Source organism: Leishmania martiniquensis, chromosome 28 (genome assembly GCF_017916325.1).
Source record: "Leishmania martiniquensis isolate LSCM1 chromosome 28, whole genome shotgun sequence".
NCBI lineage: Eukaryota > Euglenozoa > Kinetoplastea > Trypanosomatida > Trypanosomatidae > Leishmania > Leishmania martiniquensis.
The window spans coordinates 556683-582513 of record NC_090163.1 but is presented as its reverse complement, the minus strand read 5'-3'; the positions used below and the strand labels follow the sequence as shown (position 1 = coordinate 582513).

Here is a 25831-nt window from a genome sequence, read left to right as displayed (position 1 = left end):
GTGGCGCCAAAAATGAATCGTGTTGGCGGCCTCGACGGTGCGAGTCCAGCTCAGGTGTTGCCCTCTGCCCTTGGAGCGCAGACGCGCCCGCTGCTCCTGTTCGTAGATTGCGCGCAGGCTGTCTGTTAGCTGCTGCAGGTTGCATACCTGGCGTTGCAGCCCGATGATGACGCTAAAGAATACCTGGTATGAGTCACCGGGACCTGTCGCGTCGTCGCCTGCTTGTGTACCCCCGCAAATGCCCAGGGTTGAAGGCGCGCAGTCTACCTTGAGGCCGCGTCGATCTGGCGGGCAGGAGGCGACAGCGCCCACGGCCTCCGCATCACTCGCGCCCTTTGTGTCAAACTGGATGACATTCGATGAGTCACCATTGCCACGATAAGGGTCCTCTGTGCTGCTGTCCTCGCCGAGTGCGAGGGCGGGGGCAATGCCGGTGATCTCTGAGCTCCCCACAGCGCTCTCCGCCTCACCGGCGGACGCCGCTCGCATCGTAGAGCCGGCAGGGACACCGATATAGGGACTGCAAAGGGTATTTTCTGTCCCTTCAACTGCGAGGTTCTGAGCCACGTACTGGCACGAGCGCGGCGCGTACGGGTCAGGCGTCACCTCAGCTGGCGCAACACGCTGCACCTGCTCCACCGCACTCTTCGCCAGGGTACTCTGCTCCAGTTTTGCACTGCTTGCCGTTTCCAATGCGTGGGGTGTGGAGCTTCCGCCGCTGTGGCTCCTCGCCGAATTTCGCGGGTGGGAGGGGCGCCGCATCGAGCTGCGCAAGGTCGCCGTGATAAGGAGGTCTTCGTTATCATCGTCGTCAGCGCGGGTGCACGGCGAGTCGGCGGAGCGATTGCTGTGACTCAGCGGAGCACTGGAAGCGCAGCTCACAACAGGCACGGCACTGCTGTCGCCCTTGTGACGAAGGCTCTTGTGCATCCAGCGGAGCTCGTGGGCTAGCTGCGTAAGTAGCTTCGGGTATTTGCGCTTTGGCAGCGTTGAGGCGACGGCGACGGGAGGTCGCCCAGCTACACCGCGCCCGCTCGCTCCTGACGCAGAAGGCGTCTCGCCCTCTGCATCACACGCTGACGGTGCCGCTGCAGCGAGGAGGGGCTCGGTGTCCGCATCATGCGGGAAGCCGACTCCTTCCAAGTTTGCTGCGTGTGGGAACGAGTCTGTTGGGCAGCAGCTGGCTGATGCGCCCGCCACCACAGGAGCGGTTGCCCGAGGCCACAGGTCTAGCGGGTCTGTCACCTCCATCGCGCCTTCGCCGCTTTCATTCGGGAGCAAAATAAGGCTTGGCTGCTGAGCCGTCGACTGGAGCCTTCGCGTGGAGAAGGTCGGAGAGGAGAACTTCCCCTGGCCAGCCACGACAAGGACTCGGCTGACGTGTCAACGAGGGCGTTAACTTCTCCAAGGGGTGGTGGGGTGGGGGAAGAAGGCCTCGAGCGGCTAATCGGGAGGGCGCCAAAGGGAGCGTGCGACTTTACGGGGAGGGAGAAATGTGCGGGCGGAAGCCGACGCGGAGCCGGGCAGCGAAGCCACCGACGGACACCGGGATCGAGGGGGATAGGGTGAGGTTTAGCCGGAGGTGGTCCAGAGGCGCTCCACCAAACCCGCGCCCACACGTCCGTCTTTGGAAATAAAAGGGAACACCGTAAAGTGCGACGCCAACTGACACGCACCGACTCTGAAGCGCAGCGACTTTCGAAAAAGGGGGAGCAGCGATGGAGAGGGAAAAAAGGAAATGCGCGCGCACACACACACCACGACAGAAAGACCGACAAGCGGAAACAAATTAAGGGAAGAGGGGGAGGGGGGCCGCCAAGGAGACAAAGCCGAAGGCACGACAACAGGGGAAGCAGCAACAGCAGCAGGGGAATAACGAATTGAATTGATGTCGTGCTATGCAGCTCGATGACGGCAACAGACACGTCTCGGCAGGTACCGCACAATCCGAAGCGACACAGATACACACACGCACACGTACACGCGCCCACCCTCACAGGGAAACGGCTGCGAGGGAGTAGACACGGGTGGGGTGATGGCGCTGCTTGTGCGTGAGCGCCGACCAAAGACACGGGCCCCCCTACGCCTTTTTTGTGTTTTTTTTTTTGCTCTTGGAGACGGATAGATGTGGATAGGCAGCTGTGAGGGTTAGCCAGACAGGCTGACAGGCAGAGACGAGGGAAGCAGCAGGAGCTTTCGTGTTGTACACTCCCTTTGTGTTCGCCTTCGCGCTGCTCTTCACTCTCGTGTGCTTTGGTGCCAAAGAAGAAAAACGAGCCGATTATATCCTAAGCCCCACACCAAGAAGGCGAGAGAGAAGGGGACGTGTACGTGTGCCAAGCCGACGATTAGCGCGGTTAGTTAAGTGAGCGAGCACGAGGGCGGCCAAGGGAGAGGAAGAAGGACACGCGCACTGGCGCGGAGGAGGGCTTCAGTCGGGGGGCGTGGGCGATGGAGCGTGTACGTAAGGAGGGTGGTGAAGTGAGCGACGATGTTCAAAGGAGCTGAACGAAAACGCCGCAGCATACCTCGCCGGTCCGCGCGAACCTGTTAGTAGCAACGTTTTGTGGATGCCTATACCAGAGAGTCCAGGGAAGAGAAAGAGCAGCGCGGAAATGCCGACGCGCGCGCGCGCAGACGCACGTCGACGCGCAAGAGGCTTTGCGAAGAAGGAGTGAGGAGCGAGACAGCGTCTGCTGGATGAGTCGAAAGAGAGAGAGAGAGGAGACGGGGGTGGAAGGGCCGCAAGAGAACATGACGCGCGGGCGCAAGGAAAGCACTGCGCATAAGATATTTGCATCCCATCTCATGCTGCCGGTGACATCTGCGTGTACGTGAAAGGCGCCAGCGGCCGTGCTGGCGTGCGTACTTCTGCGCATCGAAAGGTTATCTCGTGCGGAAGTCCCCTGCGACAGCCTCCTCGAGGTAGAGGGAGGTCCGCGCTGCTACTTGTCCTCTGCCCTGCCTTGAGGTGATCGTTAACACAGCGAGGCAGCAACGAAAGAGAGAGAGGACGCTTGCTTGCAACCATTACCGTACAAAAAGTTCGCACACCTGACATGACCATCACACCACTCGTCGACATTGCTCAAAGGGCCCGAATCGACGCTCTCTTTCTAAGCGCCACACCCGGAAGACAGTAGCGGGCCACAGGCCGGTAACACCTCTTGCTGTGGTAACACAAAGCCTCATGCTCACTTGTGCGCACATCATCTTTGAGTTGATCTACGCATGCCTGCACTGGCGCCGATGTTGCCGCCATAGGCAGCACCCATCCACGAGCGCTGAGAAGCAGAGAGACACGTTCACTTCGCCCCTGCTTCCCCCCCTCACCCTGCCACCGCCGCCTCTCACGCCTCACGCAGAGAGGCACCTGTATGGCTTGCCTCCTCAGACACGAGGGTGTCGCGGCTCTTCGCTTCTGCATTGCCACACACACACTCTCTCTCTTACATTTGTTCGCCAATATTGGCAGGGAGTTCCTCAATTTGTGTGGCGTAGAACTGCTCGATATCGCGCAATAAGCGCAGCTCGTCGTGGCGCACAAATGTGATGGCGAGCCCTGTGCGTCCCATGCGACCCGTGCGACCAATGCGGTGAATGTACTGCTCACGCGCAAGTGGCAAATCGTAATTAAGAACCAGTGAGACGCGCTCCACATCAATGCCGCGCGCCCAGAGGTCGGTCGTGATGAGCACGCGACTGTGGCCATCCCGGAACTGCTGCATGATCTCGTCACGCTCGGCCTGCGGCATGTCGCCGTGCATGGCAGTCACAGTGAACTTCTCGCGCGTCATCTTCTTGGCGAGCTGCTCCACCTTTTTGCGCGTATTGCAAAACACAACAGCGTGGGCAATCGTGAGACTGTCGTACAGCTCCATCAGCACGTCGAACTTATTCTTCTCCTCGTCGACAGAGACAAAGTACTGCTTCACACTGTCCACCGTAATCTCATCGCGCTTCACCAAAATGCTCGCCGGCTCCGTCATGAACTTCTCCGTCATTTCTAGCACATCCGCCGGCAGCGTCGCCGACACGAGAATGATCTGCAGCGGCGGGACCATGCGGTAGATGTCGTGGATCTGAGCCTTGAAGCCCTTGCCCAGCATCTCATCCGCCTCATCCAGCACTAGCGTCTTCAGCCCGTTGACACGAAGGCTCTTGCGGCGGATCATATCGAAGACACGTCCAGGAGTGCCGGAAACGATATGTACACCACTCTCAAGGCGACGGATGTCCTCCTCAGTGCTTTTGCCGCCAATGCACGCGTACGCCGTCAGCCCCATGTGGTGCCCAATGTTGTTGCACAAATCCTGCGTCTGTACGGCCAGCTCGCGGGTCGGCGAGAGGATGAGAGCCTGCGTTTCACGCGTGTGGGGGTCGCACGCTTGCAGGAGACAGACACAGAACGCGGACGTCTTGCCCGTACCGGAGGACGCCTGTGCGATGACGTCGCGCCCCTTTAGGAATGGCATTATGAAGCGCTTCTGAATGGCGGTGGGCTGCTTGTAGCCGAAGCTGTACATGCCCTTGAGCAGGTCTTCCTTCAACCCCATCGCCTCAAACGTGGGGATGGCCAGCACGTTGGCCTGAATATTGTCCACTTGCTCTGCATCCATGGCTGCCGGAGAGACGATGAGGGTTAGCGTATACGTTGAAGATGTGTTTGCGTGTCTGGGACGAAATGGCGGTCAACGCACATGCCTGTGTCGGCGAGGATTTTCTTCTGCCGCTGCAGCGCGGAGAGGTGTGCGAGTGTGTGAGAGGCACCGAGTTATTGTAAGAGAGCGAAAGCGGATGGGGCATAGAAAGGCGACGGGTGGGAGATGCAGCGGCGACGACGTGGCCAATCGCGTGAAGACGCTGACAGCCGCACGACTGGCAAGAGTGCGCGTGCGCGTATGGTGGTGGTGGTGTGTGTGTGTCGGCGGCGAAACAGCACTGGCGAAAGCACGCCGACCATGATCCTTGCGCGAAGCGGCGGGCCTGCATCGGGCGCTTGCACGCACGCACACATACAGACCGAAGGAGAACAGCAAAGCAAAAACGCGTGCCGCCTCTGCACTGACTTTCATTGGCTCGCTCGAAATGATCCTCAGCGACCGTCAGTCGCATGCGAAGAACGAAAAAAAACAAGAAAATATCTTGAAAGACGTGCGGAGGGCCGGCACACGCACATGGCGCCCGCCGACTGTACGGCAGACCTTTTTGGAACGACGTTGCGAGTGCCAAGGGCAACGTAGGCGCACGCAGTAGGATCGAGGGATAACGCCAAGAGGTCCCGTGACAGCAGTATCCGGACCTGTCACGCCAGAAGCACCTGTGTGCAAGCGCCTGTGTGCGCCACACACTAGGCAGACAGCGAATCGTCTTTCAGCCGCAGCGTGCGTGACGTCATCTGCTCACGATGCAGTGCTTCCCGTAATTGCGCGATGACACCAGCACTGCGTCGGCACGCTTCCTCCAGAAGGTCATTTCGCTGCTGGACACTCTTCAGACGCGCCTGCAGTCGCGCCACTTGCGGGCCTCGTCGTGCATCATCGAAGCTGCGTTCCACCATACTGCGAACGACACTCGCCTCGCTGCGGCTTTGCTGCTCGAGTACTTCTCGAGCGGTCTTTTCTGCCTCGGCGCGCTGGCGACCTTTCGCCACCTCCAACTTCAAACTGTCCACCTCCGCTGTCCACAGCTGCAGTTCTTTTTGCAGTGCTTCCCTTTCACGCGCAGCAGTATCTTGTGCCTGCCGCGTGCGTTCCTCTGCCTCCGCCGCCCGCGCACGAGCCTCTGCAGCTTGGAGCTGAAGCACCTCCTCGTTGGCCTCAGCGAGCGCGGCCATCTCTGCCGCGTGACGGTCACGCTCGACCTGCAGCTGCGCCTGATGCTCCACCTTGAGCGCCTCCAACGCCTCTTGAAAGTTGAAGGCATGCTTTGCCGTTTCTTGCAGCTGCAGCTGCGTGGCTTGCAACACCGCATCTGTCACGAGATGCTTCTCTGCTTGCCGCCGCAACGCTAAAACGTCTTTCTGAGCGGCCCGCGCCTCTTCCTGCGTGGCACGAAGACGCTCTTCCAGCACAGCAGTACGCCGCTCGGCAGCCTGACGGGACTCCTCCGAAGTTAGCAGCTTCGCAGCGGTACTTTCCGCGGAGGTGCTCAGCTGGTATCGAAGGCTGCGCTCCTTTTCAGCGATGGTCATGTACTTGCCACGAAGGGCCTGCAGCTCTTCTTGCTGAGAGGTGCAACGCTGCTGCAGCTCCTCCAGCTCTGACTGTTGCTCCTTGAGCTGCTCCAATTTCTTTGAAAGCCTCGAGAGACGTAAGCGATTCTGCTCTTGCTCCACAAGGCCTTTCTCGTGAGCCTCGGATAGGCCCTTCAGTTCCTCCCGGGCCCTTTCGAGTTGGTGTGTGATGGTGCGCACTTCCAGCACTGTGTCGCACCAGTTTCCTTCCGCGGCGGTGCATCGGCGGACGAGCAGGTCGACTAGACCCACCTGAGCCGTGGACGCCAGGGCTCTCCACTCATGAGCGAGTTGTTCCTCGTGCTGCTGAGCCGCCAAACGCTCTGCTAGTTCCTTCGCAGACTGCTGTGCGGCTTCGGCATGGCGGGCATGACGACGCGCCTTGAGCTCTGCTTCATGCAGCGCCTGCGAATGCTTCTCCATTTCCATCTCGCGCTCTTGCACCGTCGTCACGTGCCAGGCTTCCCAGTGCGCTATCGTGGATCCCGCAGCCGCTTCCTGAGCTGCGGCCCAGATTCGCACACTGCTCACTTCAGCAGCGGCTTCGCACAGCGTCTGAAGCGAGTCCACTGCTGTGCGTTCGAGCACATTTCGCTCGAGGGCTTCGGAAGCAATGAGCGACTCTACCACATACGCCTCCCACTCACCACAGCACCACTGTGCGTACTGCACGCCCTTCCGAAGTCTGCACACCTCCGCAGATATGCGCCGCACGTCGTCTATGACATCGGCTATCTCACGTTCCTTGTCGGGGGAGCGGCCAAGGACGCTTCGCAGCTCCGAAACGCCATCACGCCAGACAGCACTCGCCTTCTCCTGTGCTTCTATGCGGTGCTGCTTCTCACGAACGTCTGCCTGCAGCGACGCGACAAGCAGCTGCGCCGCGCAATACTGGGCCTCCAGCTCTTCTCGAGCCTTCAGCACTTGCTCCACAAGGTGGCGCATGCGCTTGTTGTCTTCAAACAGCTTGAGTGCATCGGAGTCCTTTTCTGCGATGGTTGCGAAATAGTTCTGAAGAATGAGATCCACTTCGCTATCGGCCATGGCGCCGAGGAAGGCTCCGAGCACGGGGGAGGGAGACACAGGGCAAAGGGCGATCTGAGGGGGAGGTGCGCTGCAGTGGGTGTGTCTGTTCTATACGTGTATACATCTATGCGATCGGTCTCCTCTTTACTCTTATGTATGAGCGTGCCTTTCGTTTGAAGATGGTGAAGGGGGCAGCGGCCCGTAAGCAGCGCTCTTTGGGCGTGTGGGTATGCACGCGTGTGCACCTGCTGATTTCATCGAGCGGAGATAAAAATGCCCCTCCTGTGCCCCGCACCCTTGCGAAAAAAAAGGCACCGTCACCGACACAGGCATACACAAACGCGCGCTCACGGAGAGAGAGAGAGCAGGATAGCACCAACAACACGACGGCGAAGCAAAAAAAGGGGGGCGGAGTGAGGGCGAGGGATAATGCCTTGCGAGATGACGAGACCATTCCGGCAGTGATAGAGAGAGAGGCAATCATCGCGCTTTGGGCTGCTGCTGGTGCTGTGTGTGTGTGTGGTGTTTATTGCAACGGCAGGGAAATGGCGTGCACAGCCGGGCTGTGAGGGACACAAATGGGTACTCCGAAGTGGCGCTCAGATTATCAGCGATACAGAAGGCATCTGCGGACCACACACACACACACACGGTCCCTGCATCGCGCGCACATGCCAATTGGCAGGCGCCTATGCAGGCGCTCGAGTCCACTCTTACACTCGAATTGGCCACACCATTTCATCTTCTGAAGCGGCCAAATTTGAGGTAGTCCAGTCGACGGCAAGTGCGGTGGGAAAGAGGCGAAACAAACAGACAGAGTTGAGAGCCAAACGCCGCGCCCTGCCCCTTCCCCTCCCCCCAACCAGAAGAGGTATAGAAGAGAAGAAGCAGAGAGGAGTCAGTGGCAGATATATACATCGACTCGCGCGCTAAACGGTAGAGAGAAAAGAGGCCCTCATAGTGATGGTAGTGTCCATCCACAAATCACTGCCAGGCCCCTTGCAAGCACTCATCTTCCGTCCCCCCACACAGCCACTGTGCCACCCCGATCTTTCCCGCCACACTTCGCTCAGTGCAGCCTTAGCAAATCAGCAGCACACACACGCGCGCGCGCACGAAAAACAAAAATGGTGTGCCACAGGCCGAGGGGTGATAAAGTGCTTCTTGCGGTTGCTTTCATCGCAGCCCCATCTTGCACCGTCGCCGAACCGCCTCAGCGTCACTATCGTCGTCGTCGTCGTTGCAGCCGCCAAAACGGACCTCGAGATGACGCACATCTTCGACATCTTCTTTACGCTGGATCTGTGCTGCCTGCTCCTCCTCCGACGCACCGCAGTTGGCGGCGCGGTGCAAGTCAGCACGCAGTGCGCCGACAGCGCTGGAAAGGGGATTCGACCGTCGGGCCCCGCCTGTCGCAGGTGCAGAGGGCCGTTGCCGGTCCCCCGGCGTGCGGACCCGTGATACATGCCGTGCGGCCGCAGTACCGCCTCGGTCACGTTGTTGCTGCTGCTGCTGCTGCACCAGACGCGCTTCAAAGGCTGCGAGTTCGTTTGTGGACAACTCGACCTCGTTCCATTCTTCTTGCTCATACGTGTCCGCCAACATGGGGTCTGTGGCCTTTTTCGAAGAGGGGGTGAGCCCTCCTGCCGTAGGGCGGGGAGTGGCTTTGGGCGCCATGGCCACCGCCGCACCTCACGCGCTGTTAACGGGGACGTCTAAGATGGCGAAGGCGGGCCAGGTCTAGCAAAACTGGCTTGATGCGCCGTATGCTCTGCACGGGGTCCACCAGCTGCGCGCGGAGCTAGCGCAAGCAAGGATGAGCGTCTTGGGTGAGATCGATACGTGCGAGGTGAGCCGAATTGCTGAAAGGCCTTTAGGAACTGCTGTGCGGTGTGTAGAGGCGAGAACAGTGCTGACAAGGCCAGGACAACGCGTGCGTTTCGGGAGAGGGGAGTCATGGGAGAGGCATGGCGGGGGCGTGGACCGTGTAACGAGCGACAAGGAAAGGGGGGGCGTGAGCTTCTTTGCCACTGTGTCTACATACACACAGACCCCCTCCCCACCACCACCACCGTGCTGAGATGGTTGAGGTTGTGCTGAGGGCGAGAAAGGGGAGAGGGAAAGGCGCGTGTGTCTGGCGACGCTGCCCAAACCCAATTTCTGACACACACACACACACACCGCGACAGCCGAATGTGGACGTGCATGTGGAAAAAAAAGGGGGCTCTTCGCAAAGACGCATTGGGGGGGGGCATGCGCGTGAGTTTGAGCTCATATGTCTGCACCCGCTCACCCGCCATCTAAGCCTGGCCGCACAGCAGGGGGGCGGTTAACCACCTCCCGCTCCCCACCTCAAGCTCTGATAATACGGAGCGTACCAAAGAAAAGAAAGAGGCGCCACAACCGTAGGCGTTAGGCACGTTGAGGAAGACATGCTGTGGATTGGCTAGTAGTGGGTCGCCGTCACCAAGTCGCCACAGACCTGATTGTGCTGAACGCTGGACCCATGAGGGCAGTGTAGGTGCCCACTGCCACACCAGTGAGGCCCTAGGGCGACCGCCGCAGAGCGAAAGAGGTGTGCAGGCCTCGGTGGTTGTGGCGGTGGTCGGAGCAGGTTCATGAGAAAAAACGATAGCGAATAGCCATATGGCGCGGCGTCACTGAGGAGCGGAGGCGGTAGCGCACATCTGCTGTCGACAGGCCATGCGCAACAAAGACGCCAAAGCACGTTCGTGAGGAAGATCGATGCGAAGTCCAACGCAGCCGTACCCGAGAGCAGGTCTAGTTCGACAGCAGCTACGGCAATGCTGTTGGCCAGCAGAAATGCGCGGCTGGCGTCTGCTCTAAGGGGGGGGTGGAGGGCAGTGCGCACCACAACAGCCCGGTGGCCTCTTAGCTGCAGACAGTTTGGCAGCTACCATATCCTCGCACGCAGAAAATGGTGAGTAGCTGCGCACGCGGCCGATGGTGAAGCAGCAGTGACTCGACAACAGAAGACCACTGACACATCTTCTGATCACTCTTGCCCTTCATCGGGGAGTGCTTCCCTTTTTCGTTCGCATGCCTTCGGGATCCTCACAGCGCCATCGCGGCAGCTATGAGGGAGGCCCACCCGCCCATCATGATATAGCCCCCAGCCGGGGCCAACTGGCCCATCGACTGAGGGGCACCAAACACACGCGCGTACACGGTGCCTGAGAAAAGCGTTGTCCCGACGAGAAACATATAAGCGGAGATGTGTAGCCGCTTCGCCGCGACCGGGCTTGTGTTTCGCACTGCGTGACTAAGCGCGAGGGCGGCGAGGGCAGCCATGCTGTGCATTAGCTGGTACTGAGAGCCAGTGACGAAGGCGTTGCGCTCTTCCGCAGTTTTTGCTTTCAGCGCGTGCGAGCCGATAGCGCCGGCGATGACACCGGTGAGGCCGAGCGCGCCACTGTACATCAGCGAGATGGAGACCATTTTCAGAGTCTGTGGCGCTTTGGTTGCCGGGACGGATGATGAACGGGCACTGTGTATGAGCGTGTGCGTGTGTTGAAAAAAAAGGTTTGGCGAGGAGAGCTTTTATTGAAGGAGGTGAATCGTCGAACATACGGCTGTGACGATGAAAGAGTTCTCTGTACGCACGCGCGCAGAGATCCATACAGCCATGCGCGGCTGCCGCTGAGAGCCACGCGCCACAAGGGCGGGCGTATGCACACAACATCACCCACACCCACTGCCCCTCTCCTGCTTTCGTCACTTGTCAAAGTTACCCCCTTCCCCCCGGCCCACACACAGCTGAGGTGCCGCCCTGAAAGGGAAAGGAGAAACAGGTGTGTGCCTGTGAGCGTACATGCGTTTGTGTATAGGGTGGTGGTGGGGGGCAGAGTGGCGGCCTACTTTCACCTGGCACTCTCTCTCCTCACAGAAGATCACCACAAACACACAGACACACACACACACACACACAAAGACAACACAGGAGTTCTTTTTGCAGAGCTCCGTAGTCTCAGTTCCCCTTGTCTATTCACCTGATTTTTTTTGCCTCCCCCCTTTTAATGCCGTTCGGCGTGTTTCAACACCAGCACGTCCGCAACGGATGTGCAGGGCTATTCCTGCTGTCGAGCACTGGTGCACATGCGAATACCAGCGCCCCTCCCATAGACACACTCGAAGAGAGCCACAAAAACTGCCGAGCTACGCCACAATGATACGCAAGGCGAGCGGGAGCGGGAGCGAACACGGAATGCGTGTGTGCTTTCTGCCCCTCTCAGTATTGAGCTCTTGTGTCGCTCACCTATTAAATGCCTATGCGTGATGATCGCTGTCCTCCTATGCGTTTACAAATTCTGTCGTTAGGCGCTGCTGCAGCGGAAGGCGGGCCTCAATCGCCGATACCCACGCACGTGAGCCTCCCGACAACGCAATGCACACCGTCAATCCACATGAAGCGCGCACGCAGACAACGATAGAGAGAGGGAGGGAACGTTGACGAAGACGCTGCAGGAAAATTGAATGGAGAGGACAGCTGCGATGCCGCCATCTCCTTTGCCCTTTCGAGAAGCTGTGCGCGTTTCCCTTTTCCTCCGTCCACACGCAGATTTATTTCTTTGGCGCTCGCCTCCGCTTCTCAGTGCCTCTGCGCCCATCTCCTTCCTCGACACCAGGAATGCCTTCCCTTTGGCTCCTTCGCCATTTCCAAAGCCGGCAAGAGCAGCGATCTCAGAGGCGGAGGGAAGTGGAAGTGAGGCGTGAGGAGGCCGCTGTGCCCGACGCAATGGCTAGACAGCGCCGGACAGCACATGGCACAGCACACGGAAGAAAATCAAGGAAACGCGAGAAGTCAGCAAAAAAAAACGCATGCACGCACACACACACACACACGCACACGACCCAAGCAATCAGTGCGTGTGCGCGTTTTTGGAGTTCGCACGCGGGCAGGAAGACGGTAGTCCACAACACCAATGTCATGAATGTCATCGACACATTAGTCGCCCTTGGCCAATGGGGATGCAGTGCGGGTTTGCCAACAAGAGCAAGGGCGAAGGCGTGCCGCTGACACCGGCATAGACCACCACGCAATACCGCTGACGTCAGGCATGCCATCCTTTTTTCTTGGGCGGTAATAGGCAGTTTTGCACACAGCGGAGTGGAGACGCCCAAACATAATGCACTAGCCTGGGCAGAATGCCTGACATGACCTTTTCCAGCACCAAGAAAAAGGAGCTGTTGGACAGGTGTGAGACATAACGCGCCCCAGCAGCAGCGATAGTGTGGAAAGCCCGCACGTGCGTCCAAGGCAGTTCGGCCAGTGCGCTAGTGCACAGAGGAATAACAGCACCTTCGCCTCTTCCTAGAGCCGCTTCTACCCGACACGCTTCCCGGGCTACTAGAGAACACAGAGCTCGGCTAGATACGAGGGTGGAGGTGGGTGGGTGGGTGACGGAAAGTGACACAGCAGCAGCTGCAGTGACGAGGCGCAACGGAGCTCGCACGCACGGAGCTGTAAAAGGTCACCGTTTCCCTCAGACCGTCACAAGCGGCGCCCCACAACACACCACCGCCTCTTGCTGCGCCGCTCCCCTCCCTTTTCCTCTCGGCTGCATGACAAGCCTCGTCACCAGTATAGGCCCGCCAGCGCCACATTAGCCCACCCCAACACAAGCACAAGCCCACTCGTAGGGGTGAGTGGGCCCATGAATTTGGGGCAGATGCGGAGGCACAGTGAGTAGATGGAGCCGGAAAATCCGAGTGCACCGGCGAGTATCAGGTAGAAGCCCTTGTTCAGCCGCGAAGACGCCTCGGACGACTCCTTCGCTAGCGCCATCATCCACGCGACGGCCGCCAGCGCTACCGTGTGCACCATGTGGTACTGGTTCGCCGTCAGCCAAGAGCGGCGCTGGCGCATGCTCAGCTTGGACTTGAAGTGCGTGCCAAGGTAATCCATGGCAAAGCTGGAGAGGCCAACGCAGCCCACCAGGGCGGTGGGCACATGGGCCGCCTTCACAAACATCGCCCCTTCGAGCCGTTAAAAAAGTATTGCGATCACGGAGGCGTCGCGTGTGGGTGGCACTGCTGACAGTGCGGAGGTTTCCTCAATGTTGGGGGTGGGGAGAGAGGGGGGAAGGGGAGGGGGGCTTCCTTACTCGAAACCAAAAGGAGCCGGCGAGGAAAAAAAAACGGCAGCTGCGTGTGAGTGGGGGTGGCGAGAGAGCTTTCACATTGTATAGGTAAGAGGTGTCGGCAACACGAGGAGAGAGGAGGTGAGGGGAGCGGAGATGGGGTGCGTGGGAGGGAGTCGTGCTCGATAGGGGCGGGGTCGGGTAGGGGAGCTCGATCCCGAAACAGCATGGAAGAGTAAAAGATGAGATTATACACCGCCCCAGGTGTGATGTTTGTGAGTGTGTGAGAATGGGGAAGGAGAGGAAGCCCGCAGAATGGCGTCGAGAGCCGCATTCGGAGAGGGCCGAGGGCACAGGGCTGAGTAGCGGAGTGTGTGCTTGTGCATCTTTGTGTGAAGAGCACAGCGAAAGCCGTTCGATCCCACTTGAGATTCCGTTTGGGTCCATTTCGGTTGCCTATTTTCAGCGTGTCGGCACGCAGCGTGATGATCTCCCAGCTCGCCGTTGTCAAGCTACGGCCATCGCGAAAAGAGAAAGGGATAAATATAAACCGATTTTGAACAGTGGTAGACATAGCGCAGGGACTAGCGACGCGCTCGACACGAGAGGCAGCCGCGTGCACCACTGGCACCCGACAAGGCACCCACACCCACGCACATCCACAAAAAATCGCGTACGTGGCCCTGCAGTCCTTTGTGCCCCTTACGCATCACGTGCTTTTATTTCTCATGCTACCAATTCTCCTTTGATCGAATTGCCCTTTCCAAAGGTGACGCGAACGCGCCGTGTGTGTCAGTGCCCCAACAAAAAACGCGCGTTCTACTTCGCCTACCGCTTACCTCCCGTCTTGGCCGGCACCGCGTCTGCCCTCACCGTTCTCGTCGGCCGAGTAGAGCGCACGTATTTCGGTCCTTCATCCTCGTTCCTCTCTCCCCACACACCAGGGAGGGAGGGAGGGAGAGAGAGACGGGAGCATGGCTCTCCCTCTGCGAATGATCTCACTCTCTTCTTCGAATATCCTTTTCTCGAAGCGGCTCTGGCGCCCCACGGGTGGGTGGCGCTGGCATTGGCGGCCGACTTATCGACAAGAAGAAGGGGGAGGGCCGGGGGCAGACAGTGCCATCAGCCTGGTCGCGCTTTGAACTGCGGGCGCGCACAAGGCAGACTTGCCTCTTCCTCGCTGTTTCAGCGTCTCTCTCCGTTTGCGTCCCATGCGCATCAGGACTGCTGCTTTCTTAGTTGACTACTGTGCGGCGGAGCCGCCAAGAGCGACGCACACCCATCCGGCCGCGAGGACCGCACCTCCAAACGCGGGTATCTTGCTCAGAAAATGCGGCTTGTGCACCGTGCAGTACACGTAGCGCGAGCCTGCCAGCAGCACTGTGCCAGAGGCAAAGAGGGCATAGGCGCGGCGGAAGTGGGAGGCGGCCGGCTCTGCGACGCGGGGTGCGATCGCCGCCACAATGAGCATTGCGATGGAGTGGGCGAGGTGGTATTGGTTCGCCACGTTGTACTCCCTAAACTGGTTCGTGTCCATGAGCTCGAGAAAAGCATGCGAGCCGAGAGCCCCGAGCACCACACCAAAGCCGCCAGAGAGCCCCGCGGCTAAAATCGGCATGTTGGCACCGGAGAGGGACGTACGAATGCTGGCCGACATGACGGCGAGAGGAATGTGGGGAGGGGAAGGGGGGAGGTGAGCTCACGATGAAGTCGGGGTACAGAGATAAATGGCGATGAAAAAAGAAACGCAATTGAACCAGCGCACACCCGAGAGGCCACACGACAGAGACTCAGCGATAGGAGAGTAGAGGAGAGCGTTATCTGGTCAGTGCTGCCCGTGTGTGCGAGCGCGCGCGTGCAGCGTGTGCGCGGTTACGTGCAAGGAAGAGACATTCAGAAGGAAACAACGATGACAAGGGTGCATCAAAGAAGAAGAGAGGAGAGGGAGATAGGCGTCCATCCTAATCCTTGAGAGGGCATGAATGGAGCAGGGTGTGCATGCGCAGCAGGTGTGTGCTGCTGTGCCCCGTCTCCGATAGAGGAAGGAATATATATAATGACCAGGAGTCTCGATGACGAGGCCTTGCTGTGAAGGAAGCGTGGGCAACACTGCTGCGATGCGCTGGGGCGACACCAACGGAAATAAAATACTCTCAACAGCATTCTGGATAGCAGTGACACGGGGCCTCTCTGGCGGTAAGGGTGGTGAGGCGATCGCTGCTGAGCACTCAGGCACTCACGTCAGCACCGAGCGAGGCGAGAGGAATCATTCAAGACAGCCGAAAAAGAAGAAGAAAACAGCGCTGCAACACAGACATACACACAGACAGACAGACACACAGACACACACTTAACAGCCGAATCGCACGGGGGACGCGAGCACCGCCACCATCGAGAAAAAACAAAACCCATCATGTGGAGGCGCAGAGAGGAGGGGCACCGAGGTTGTCAGCGGCGCAACTGAGCCCCAGACTGAGGCAGACTCTCCATGATTGCGGTATACCTCCAGTCTTGGAGAGCTGCCCACCACCTTCCTCTTGTCAGTCCGATGCCTTAGAGCAATGCGGCACGACTTCTTCCAAAGAATAGTCACTTTCCACAATCGTTTCACTGCACTTCTGCAAGTCATCATGCAGAGCCGCTTTACCTCCGCCCGACTCTTCTCCACGTACCGGGTGCTCCGCTGAATGTTAGCGAGAATCACGTCCATCAATTCACCCTGCTCGTTCACCAAGAACGCGAGATCGTTGAAGAGCTGATTCAGGTCGCGCATGGACTGCTCGATGCGGTAGATGTCATTTCGCGTCTCGATGATGGAAGCGAGCACCTCCTTGCTCTGCTGGAAGATGTAGCTAGACGTGTTGTTCTCCATCACCTGCTCTGCCAGCCGCGCCGCCGTGGTGTCGTCGATGGCGCTGCCGTCTGGGTTGGTGTACTTGATCTTGATCTGGCGCCGCGTCTGCTCCTTGTAGAAGGCCTCGTTCGCGGACTGGTGACGCTGGTACTCGGCCATGGTCATGGTCAGCTTCCGTACGAGGTGCATGTATTGGTTCTCCTCGATGCGGATGATGGCGCTGTTGGCCTGCACGCTCTCCGGCGTCACCTTCAGTTTCGCCGTGTTCTTTGACATCGCGTCGAGCTTGTCCTTCGCTGCCTTGGCCGCGTTGCTGGTCTCGCGCGATAGCTTCCAGGAGGCATACAAAAGGATCAGTGCCCCATCACCACTTCACTCGTCCAATATCCGAGGCGCCGAGGTGTCGAGTGCAGCCCAGCGCACTGCTGCCAGGTCACCGTCAATCCATCTCCCGACGGCAGTCGCGTGCGGTGCCGTTTTTCTGGCCAAGGGCGGACGAAAACACCGCATGTAGGTGATTGCCACAGAAGTTGGAGAGGTGGGCAACTCCGTGGCGGAGTGAGAGTGTGAATCGTAGAGAAATGATAAGGCACTGGCATATGTTTGCTCATGTGCGCGCTTGCCACCTGATGACGACGCGTGATCACCACTACGCGAATGCGAGCACGCGTCCCGCTGAAATCAGCGTGCTTCCTTTTTTTTTGGGGGGGGGAGGGGGGGTGAAGGCCGATGCGGAGTCCATTCAGGAAGGAAGAGGCAAGGCTCCGCCATGAGGCGCGCTCTATGAGCTTTGCGCGCGATCTCCTCAAGCCTCTCTTCCGCCCAATACACAACGTCGCAGAGATGATGCGTGTGTAAGAGAGCGTGCGCGCGCGTTTCTTGTGGAGCTCTCCTGCTCTGTATGTTCTTTGTAGGTGTTAGGCTATGCACGCAAGTACCGCACGCGTTCATCTAAGCACAGGCATTGACTCATCTGCACATTCTGTTCATCGCGGGCAGCCGAATAGGAGAGAGTGGTGATGGTGAGCAGGAGGGGGTGAGCGTGAGGGTGAGGCAACACATGCCGCCACTGCTTCTACCAGAAACGAGGGGCCTCCCTCCACGATTTGTCGCCGCTTCTCCGAGAAGAGGTGGTGCGCACTTTCCCAACCGAGCTGGGAGGGAAAGAGACGACGGCTGTGGTGTATGTGTGTGTGTGTGCGAAGGGGGGGTCGGGGTGATCGAAGGAGCAAAAAAAAGGCCGCGAAAGAGGGAAGGCAGGGCAATGACGGCTAGATGCACTTGCATAGTGTGTATCTAAGTATGTATAGATGTATTTAGGTGCATCTCGCTCTTTCTCTACACATAGAATGGCGTGGGCGGAGAGCAACGCCATTATGAACACAACAGAACGCCCACATCAGAGAACGGTAGCGAGGTGAGAGCCAACAAAGAGCGAAGAGGCAAGTCAGAAGGAGGTACCACGCACCACAAGCGCGTAGAGTGAAACTCAAGCAAAGGCACAAACAACTGCTTCTTCCATCGGGCCTACGCACGCACAGACGAAGAGACACAGAGAGCAATGCCGCCGACAAACATTTTCGTGGCAATCGATAGCAACAACACAATCGAACTGGAGGAAGAAAGAGGCGGAGGGGAGCGAGCAACAACCTATAGGGTTTTAAATGAAGTTGAGACGAGAAAAAGGAGCGATACGAGTCAGCGGTGATCCGTGTGTATGTGCGTGCGTGTGGTGTGTCTGTGTCTGCGTGTGTGTGTGTGTGTGTTGGGTTTAGACTGAAGAAGACAGAAGAATACGTCGAGCTCCACAGCCCACCAGCAGAGAGGTACAGAAAAACACGCACAAAGAGAGATACAAGCGCACACGCTACGCTTGAAGCAGTAAAAAGGTAGAGCAATGAAGAGAAGGACGGGAGCGAGGGAGAGAGAAGGGGGAGGAAGGGCAGGCAAAGGAGCTGCGGCTACTTCTCTGAGAGCGGCCATGTGCTACCGCTCCGAGGGAGACAAATGGATGATGTGCGACTTCTTTTTTTTTCTCCCTAATCGTGACAACATACATAGAGGAGAGGCGCGCACGGGCAAAGGCAAGCGAAACAGTCGAAAGGGGTAAGCCGAAGGCGCGTGTGTTGAATAAGTATGGCCAGGTGCATCCCTGTGGAAGGACGTGCGCCGGTCGAGCAGACGGAAGCGTTTTCTTTTCCCCCTTCCCCTTTTCTTTTCGCCGTCGCCGTGGGCAGCACGTCTGCGCCGATCAATAGGCAAATCTGTATCGAATGAGGCAAGAAATCGAGGGCCGGGGGTCGGGTGGGCGTGGGCGGAGGAAGAGAAGCGAAGGGAGCTGCGGGGGTGCCCACCATCGGGGGAAAAAAGGGTGCGCGTGCAAGAAAAAGCTACATGTATGCGTGTGTAGGGGGAGGAAGAAGAGAGGGCCGTAGGAGGCGTGGGCTACCATGAGTGACTCACTCGAGCCTACTTTCAAAGACTGCATAGGTGCGTACCTGCCAAGCTTCTTAACAGCTCCATTCATCTGTAGCGAGAGGCAGAAAGAGAGAGACACAGCAAAGAAATTATTGCCGTCAGCTTTACAGAGGAAAAAAACATGCACATGCGCGCAAACGAATTGCCGGCTTTTTCGTCGCCCTCCTTCCCTCTTACGGCCGCCGCGAACACTGCGCCCCATGCCACTGGCACCTTCGTTATTTTTTTCTTCTCTTTCATCTGCGGCTGGAGACTCGCTTGCCCGCACCCCATAAACCTCTCGCTTTCCGATACACCGCACCCGAGCCTCATCGTATTTTGATGGTGCCAGCGAGCACACCAACGAGTACAAACAGCGCTACAATGGTCAGCCCGCAGGCGATGAGGCAAATCAGCTTCTTTCGGCTCTTCTTCTGATACTTGCGGGACTTCTTCAACTCCGCCCGACTCTTCTCCACGTACCGGGTGCTCCGCTGAATGTTAGCGAGAATCACGTCCATCAATTCACCCTGCTCGTTCACCAAGAACGCGAGATCGTTGAAGAGCTGATTCAGGTCGCGCATGGACTGCTCGATGCGGTAGATGTCATTTCGCGTCTCGATGATGGAAGCGAGCACCTCCTTGCTCTGCTGGAAGATGTAGCTAGACGTGTTGTTCTCCATCACCTGCTCTGCCAGCCGCGCCGCCGTGGTGTCGTCGATGGCGCTGCCGTCTGGGTTGGTGTACTTGATCTTGATCTGGCGCCGCGTCTGCTCCTTGTAGAAGGCCTCGTTCGCGGACTGGTGACGCTGGTACTCGGCCATGGTCATGGTCAGCTTCCGTACGAGGTGCATGTATTGGTTCTCCTCGATGCGGATGATGGCGCTGTTGGCCTGCACGCTCTCCGGCGTCACCTTCAGTTTCGCCGTGTTCTTTGACATCGCGTCGAGCTTGTCCTTCGCTGCCTTGGCCGCGTTGCTGGTCTCGCGCGATAGCTCTTCGATTGCGTTGCGTAGCGCCTTGGAGCGCGCGTCGTCGACTGTCTGCATGTTCTCCGTGTGCTTCTGCTGCAGCTCATCCATAGCTGCGCGAATCACCTCGATGCTCTCCAGAACCTCTGCGACCTCGCGGTAAAAGGCATCGAGGGTGTCGACGGTCTCTTGATCGATTTCGTTTGGCGGGGTACGGAAGGTTACCTCGACACCTGGGCGGCCCTCTGCCGGGCTATAGTTTTGTTCGGACGACGGCGAAGAGAGGGAGGCGGTGCCTTGCGCCGGCGTCGACCCGAGGCCGGCCGCGGCCCGCAGTATTGGAAGGCGATCCATTCACATATGGAGGCTTCAGAGACTCACAGGAGGAGGACGAGTGGGAGAGGGGGAAGAGGGGAACAGGAGTGCGAAACGCGACTGCAGATGAAGCGGCAAAGACGCGGTGCCCAAAGAGAGGGAGAGAGGGCCACAGAGAGCCAGGCGACCCCCCACCCCATCGGCGGCACCCCTTTGACTCCCCCGATAGGGCACCAGCACGTAGCCGTTGGGAGCGTACGTACACACCCACACACGGAGAAGGAAGACAGGGGCATGCGTGAAGGGCGGGGATGGGTGTTGGTGGTGGTGGCGATGGCGAGCAGTCACATGCAGATGGCGTGCGTGCTGCTGTACTCTGAGTCCGTCGAGAAAGCCGTCTTCCGCTTGGCGATGCCAGGCATCTTATCCTACGGGGGAACTGCGAGTCTTCGAGGTCGTTCTTCGTCTTCGCGAGGCACACTAGCGCGTGAGCCTTACTACTCCTCAGCCATGGGGCCGAAGACGAGCAAAATTGGCAAGAAGAGGGCCCGCCGCCACCAAGTGGACGGTGGGTGGTTAGCTGAGAATGTTAAGTTGTGCCCTTTCGAAACCAGGAACACCACAGTGAGAGGGAGGAGGACGGGGAGGGGGTCACAGCTTTGGAACTGCTCATCGTGCATTATGACTGATGTCTGCGCATGTTACTGCTCGGCCGAGAAGGCCGATAACAACCCCAAACAGTGGCACGGAGGCGTCCACGGCCTTCCGCAGGAGGATGCACGAGACAGCCCGCTGAGAGGCTGATGTGACGCAGCCTCAGCACACGGGAGAAACTCATCAATCCTGCATCTCGTAAAGATACATAGGGCAACCGCCTATGAGGTACACTTATCGTGGGCAACGTCCAACAGCGCCAACGCGTCGTAACTCAGCGCCGTTTCTGTTCCTCCGTTAGAGGCAAGGAAAGCGATGATGGCACGAGAGAGACGCAACCGCCTTCTGTGCTGTGCCGTTTTCGGGTGGTGCGTGCCCGCAGTGCAGTCCAGCTCCTCGCCGAGCACCGCGTTTTGTGTCGCCTCAACGGTGGCACTGACGACACGCGCCAGCTGAAGGCCGAACACCGACGTGAGGTTGCGCACCTCGGCGCCGCTGCAGCCGTCTGAGCGGCGCACGAATCCCTCGACGAGGGCAGCGCGGAGATTCTCAATCTGCTCTGCGCCGATGGGCGCAGAGGCGAAAACGGAGTCACCCTCCGTGCACGCCTGCGAGGTCCCGCATTCGCGCTCGCATAGCCAGTCGGCCCATTCTCCGTACACGACGCGTCGTACGAGACTCTCTCGAGCCGCAGGATCCGGCAGCGGTACCTCCAGCAGAGTGTCCAGCCGGCCGGCACGCAGAAGGAGCGGGTCCACCAGGTGCACAACGTTGGTGGCCCCGACGAAGAGGACGAAGTGCTCTTCATCCTGCTGCGCGGCGTCCAGCAGGCGAAGGAGGTGAGACACAAGACGGGCGTCGTGCGCTATGGTGCTGCCGGCCGTAGAGGCACTCGCGTCCGGACCGCCGCTGTCGATCCGGACGGACCTACCACCTCGATGCCGATGCGCACCCGCGGCGCTCGCATAGCGCAGCCCAAAGGCAGCTTGCACTTCGTCCATGAAAACAAGCGAGGGACTTCGCTCGCGCGCGATGTCAAAGTACTCCTGCAGCCGCCTCTCCGACTCGCCCACCTCCGCCTGCACGAGCTTGGGTAGGTCCATGTACACAAAAGAGGCGTTCAGCTCGGTCGCCATAGCCTTGGCCAGCATCGTCTTGCCGGTGCCGGGAGGACCGTAGAGTAACACGCCGGTCGAAGGCCGCACGCGGAACTGCCGGTACACACTGCGGTGCCGAATCGGGTCCGTCACCAACCGCTGCAGTGTTTCCTTCACATGCGCCATTCCGGCAATATCGTCCCACCGCATCACCTGCACGTCCACGAAGCCGGCGCTGCGACGGTACTCCGAGGCCGTGACGGAGCCGCTTGTTTGATAGGCGTGAAGAATCCTCTGAGCCGCCGCACCCGCCACGTGCTCATCACACGCGACAGCGCTTGAAGAGGGGGAGGTGGGAGAAGGCTGCGTTGGTGCTGCGGCGCAGTAATCGAGTGCAAGGTCGAGTACCTCCTGCAGTCCTCCGTACGAAACGCCGCCAGTGCGAAGGGCCAACGCATCCACGAGCAGCAGCGGCAACGCCGGCGTCACCTGGGTCGCAGCAGGCCTGGCAGCGTACGGTAGAAGGAACGCACGCCGCATTGCCTCTGTGGGAGTCGGCAGGGCAACGACGTAGTCCACAAAGCGTTTCCGAACAACAGGAAGCACCTCGTGCAGCTCTCCTGTGAAGAGGGCAACAGGGACGAGCCGTGCCAGGCGCAGGGCGGCGCACTCGTGCTCCGAGAAGAGAGGTGGGCAGCTACGCAACACGGTATAGAGATCGGCGAGGAAGGCTGGATAGAGCGTATTCAGGCCCTGCGCGCCGGCGTCGCTGAAAGATGTTTCTCCTACCCCGCCACTTTGCCCCCTGCCCGAATTCGCGGTCGCGCTGCAGCTGCTGCCGTGAGTGTGCGTGTCGTCGCTGTGAAGGTAACACTCCACGTGGTCCAAGACGAGCAGGACAGCGATTTCTGCTGGGGGTGAGGGGATCAGCTCGCCCGTGGTGATACAGGTCGTGGTAGCGCATTCACGACTGCACTCGATGCACGCCTCGTAAACGGTCCGACGGAGCAGCCGCCGCAGGCCTGTGCTGCTGTCCTCGGCGCTTTGGACGGCGACAGCCTTGGCGAGGGGAGGAATGATCGTTATAACACGGGTGCGGCGTTGCGCTTGGTCCTCTTGTTCTTCTGAAGCGTCGGAGGCGCTGCGACCAGTGGCATCCATGCACGCGTTGACAGCGTCAGCAGCACTGCGAACGAGATGGCTCTTCCCATTCAAGGTGGGGCTACAGATCAGCACCGACGGAATTCGCTCATGTGGCGCGTACGGCCACCAGCGCAGGAGTGAAACGAGCAGGAGGTGCACCTGTTCTATGGGCGAGCGGTTTGCCGAGAAAGACCCCGCAACGTCACCGCCTGCATCAGTGCTTACCATTGACGAGCGTCGAGGAATGCGACTGAGGAAATAGATGGACGCCGCTGACTAGAAAGGAACTCATTAAGGCACGTCTCCGACGCATTAAGGGGCTGAGAGAAGACAAGGAAAGGGTAAAGGGTGGGCGCGTGCGCTCGCGCTTGCCAGTTCCTCTGAAGAAACGTGTTTCATTGCAGCATCGCCCTTGAACGTCAAATACTCAGCCACCGAGCAGCGCTTGTTTCCGTACGGCCACCAGGCGCAGGTGGCCTGCTGCCTCTTCCTCTCCCCCTCACACACACGAGAGAGAGGAGGGCCGAGGACGCTACATCGCGCCACCGCCGTGTTCTTGCGCGGCTTTGCTTGACGGTGACAGCCAACGAAAGCAGGCGCACCGCTGCAGCTCAGCGAGCACGCCGGCCGTGATGCCTGCGCTTAAGGTATACAATCCGCCGTCGTGTAGGTGCCCCTCCAACGCTCCGATTCTTCTCTTTCCCTGCGCCCCCCCTTTGGCTTGCTTGTTTCAACACGAATACACAACGACGGCCTACTGCCGAGACAGCGAATGCCGCGGCTCCACGAACGGCATCGCGAGTGTTTGTCCATCTTGCATGTCGAGGCACAGGAGCCCGTCCACGCAGGAGACGGCGATGAAGGGAGACAGCGCCAGGGCTACTTGCCCACTCACGGTCCTTGGTGTCAGCCGCACATGCGTCGCAGCGATGCCCGGCAGAGCAGAAAAGGACGGGCTGCCAATCAGGCCACCAGATCGCCCTCCTGCGCAGCGCACAGTTGCGGCTGCTGCATCCATCGTGGAAGTGTGAACAAAATAACGGCCATCGTCGCTAAAGGCGCAGCGTGGCAGAAGGCGCGCCGCGATAGGGCTCTGCAGCGACTCCAGTTGAGGGTTGCCACTCTCGGCGACAGCGCGCCGCGCGTCGCCGTGCATGCTCTGCAAGATGATCGTCAGGACTGCCGACCGAGGCGCAGCCAGCGACAGACCTCCCAGTCGCTCCAGCACTAACCAGGGTGACGGCGGCGGTGGAAGTCGCGGTCGTGCGGCGGCGCTGGAGCTGAGAGACAAAGGCATGCCAGCCCTACTCTTCGTGCGGTTGCGCTTCACCGCGACATCTGCGGAGCTGCTGGCGCCCAAATCCAAGACAGCCACGTTGGTCAAGACCACCGTGCCCGTCACATCGACGAGTCCGACACGGCCAAAACACGAGGGGTCGCGTCGCATGTCCGTCACGGCGCGCCCGGTAGGACTTTGCCCGCCAACATCCGCGAAGAGGTGCTTAGCGGCCTGATGCTCCACTCGCGTGCGACGACGCCCAAGACGGTCACCGCTGTTGGGGCGGCGAAGATCTGCTACCACCACAGCTCCCGACGCGTCTCCCAGTCCGCAGATGACGCGAAAGCTGTCGTCGAAAGCACAACATGACAGCACGCCTGCCACGGATGCGGCAGCGGCGGCCGAGCGACCGCCATGCCTCATCCACGACGGCTGCGGCACCTGTGTGCACAGGGCAACGCACTGCTCTTCATCGGCATCAGCGTCGCCTGTGTGCGAAGAAGAGCCCCTCGCAGGTATGCGCCAGTCCACGACGCGCAAGGTTCCATCCGAGAAGCCGACGACGGTGCTGTGTGGGCCCCAGTCATCCATGCAGACTGCGTTTGCACTCATTTCGCATGCAAAGACGGCGTGCTGAACCTCCGTCAGGTCCGCGCCGTACTCGCGTGACTGAACTAATGACACAGAGTTCGTGGAAAGCGCCACGAAGTCTGCCTGACAGTGGCTGCGGGTGCTGCTGGAGAGAGGCGAAAACTGATGATTCAGTGATGGGCAATGCACTGTGGCGCTGAAGGTGCCGCAGCGGGGACGCACCCGGTGCAGGGTGCCGCGCACATGCTCGAGCAACACGCTGGCTTCTTGCCTCCACTGGGCAAAGGAGACGGTTGTCGGTATCGCAGGGGAGGGAGGGGTGGCGGATGCGTTCGACAACGATCTCGCGCAGTCCTCCCACAGAAAGAACTTGTCGCTGCGTGAATGGCACGAGGAAGCGCTCTTCTTCCTCCTCTCTCTCGCCTCGTCGTCACTTTCGTCGCATCCGCGCCACATGTGCAATGCTGGGGCGTCTGTTGGGCATTGCTGTGATGCCAGCCCACTTCGGCGGAGAAATACACGGCTGTCTTCCGTGGCAACAGACAGCAGATCATCGGCTGGAGGCGGTGGTGGCGCGTGACTTCCAGGAGGCGTGGGCGCCGCGTCGCAGTGAGCCACGCAGTCATCGCTGACGCCACGATACGAGAGAACGATGGCGTCGCGAAGGGAAAGGTGACTGACGCGCTGCGTGTACGCTGGCATGAGAGTGGAACGAGCCACGTCTTCCGCCCCTTCTGCGTCGGTGTTGTCAAGCGCGTCCACATCGACAACGTCGACACCCCCGACTTCTGCCGTGCCGAGTGCGGGGATAGAGGATCGAGCGACAGAGTCGGAGGAAAGGGCTGTTGGGGAGGATTCCGAATCATCGCCCCCGTCGCGGCGGTCGCCTGCTAGCTCCGACCGCACGAAGAGAGCTGAAAGCCGGCGCGCCTGCGTCGCCCGTGACGCCGGCCCTCCGTGTGCGTGTCCCAAGGTGTGCCATCGGGCATCGAAGAAATATGTGGTTCTCATATCTCGCCCCGGCGGAGGCGTCCTGACGCATACACGCGTTGCACTCGCTATCTTGTGCTGGTACCGTCTCTGCCGTAGCGCCCACAGACACCTCTGG

The 25831-nt window shown here is 59.4% G+C and overlaps 9 protein-coding genes across 9 annotated transcripts; all 9 read right to left on the bottom strand.

The window, feature by feature from the left end:
• Nucleotides 1–3449: 3449 nt before the first annotated feature.
• Nucleotides 3450–4619, bottom strand: LSCM1_03177 (uncharacterized protein; the record flags this gene model as incomplete). The annotated part of the gene is made up of 1 exon (XM_067320728.1): nt 3450–4619. The coding sequence occupies one exon, from the start codon at nt 4617–4619 to the stop codon at nt 3450–3452; it is 1170 nt and encodes a 389-aa protein (XP_067177338.1).
• A 731-nt stretch (nt 4620–5350) lies between these two features.
• On the bottom strand, nt 5351–7279 carry LSCM1_03176 (uncharacterized protein; the record flags this gene model as incomplete). Its single annotated transcript, XM_067320727.1, has 1 exon — nt 5351–7279. The coding sequence occupies one exon, from the start codon at nt 7277–7279 to the stop codon at nt 5351–5353; it is 1929 nt and encodes a 642-aa protein (XP_067177337.1).
• Nucleotides 7280–8437: 1158 nt separating this feature from the next.
• LSCM1_03175 (uncharacterized protein) lies at nt 8438–8938 on the bottom strand (the record flags this gene model as incomplete). The annotated part of the gene is made up of 1 exon (XM_067320726.1): nt 8438–8938. The coding sequence occupies one exon, from the start codon at nt 8936–8938 to the stop codon at nt 8438–8440; it is 501 nt and encodes a 166-aa protein (XP_067177336.1).
• A 1398-nt stretch (nt 8939–10336) lies between these two features.
• On the bottom strand, nt 10337–10720 carry LSCM1_03174 (uncharacterized protein; the record flags this gene model as incomplete). Its single annotated transcript, XM_067320725.1, has 1 exon — nt 10337–10720. The coding sequence occupies one exon, from the start codon at nt 10718–10720 to the stop codon at nt 10337–10339; it is 384 nt and encodes a 127-aa protein (XP_067177335.1).
• Nucleotides 10721–12857: 2137 nt separating this feature from the next.
• LSCM1_03173 (uncharacterized protein) lies at nt 12858–13253 on the bottom strand (the record flags this gene model as incomplete). The annotated part of the gene is made up of 1 exon (XM_067320724.1): nt 12858–13253. One exon carries the CDS (start codon nt 13251–13253, stop codon nt 12858–12860), a length of 396 nt encoding a protein of 131 aa, XP_067177334.1.
• Nucleotides 13254–14605: 1352 nt separating this feature from the next.
• Nucleotides 14606–15019, bottom strand: LSCM1_03172 (uncharacterized protein; the record flags this gene model as incomplete). Its single annotated transcript, XM_067320723.1, has 1 exon — nt 14606–15019. One exon carries the CDS (start codon nt 15017–15019, stop codon nt 14606–14608), a length of 414 nt encoding a protein of 137 aa, XP_067177333.1.
• Nucleotides 15020–15712: 693 nt separating this feature from the next.
• LSCM1_03171 (uncharacterized protein) lies at nt 15713–16492 on the bottom strand (the record flags this gene model as incomplete). The annotated part of the gene is made up of 1 exon (XM_067320722.1): nt 15713–16492. One exon carries the CDS (start codon nt 16490–16492, stop codon nt 15713–15715), a length of 780 nt encoding a protein of 259 aa, XP_067177332.1.
• A 2510-nt stretch (nt 16493–19002) lies between these two features.
• Nucleotides 19003–19998, bottom strand: LSCM1_03170 (uncharacterized protein; the record flags this gene model as incomplete). The annotated part of the gene is made up of 1 exon (XM_067320721.1): nt 19003–19998. One exon carries the CDS (start codon nt 19996–19998, stop codon nt 19003–19005), a length of 996 nt encoding a protein of 331 aa, XP_067177331.1.
• Nucleotides 19999–20834: 836 nt separating this feature from the next.
• LSCM1_03169 (uncharacterized protein) lies at nt 20835–23081 on the bottom strand (the record flags this gene model as incomplete). The annotated part of the gene is made up of 1 exon (XM_067320720.1): nt 20835–23081. The coding sequence occupies one exon, from the start codon at nt 23079–23081 to the stop codon at nt 20835–20837; it is 2247 nt and encodes a 748-aa protein (XP_067177330.1).
• Between the last annotated feature and the right edge of the window lie 2750 nt (nt 23082–25831).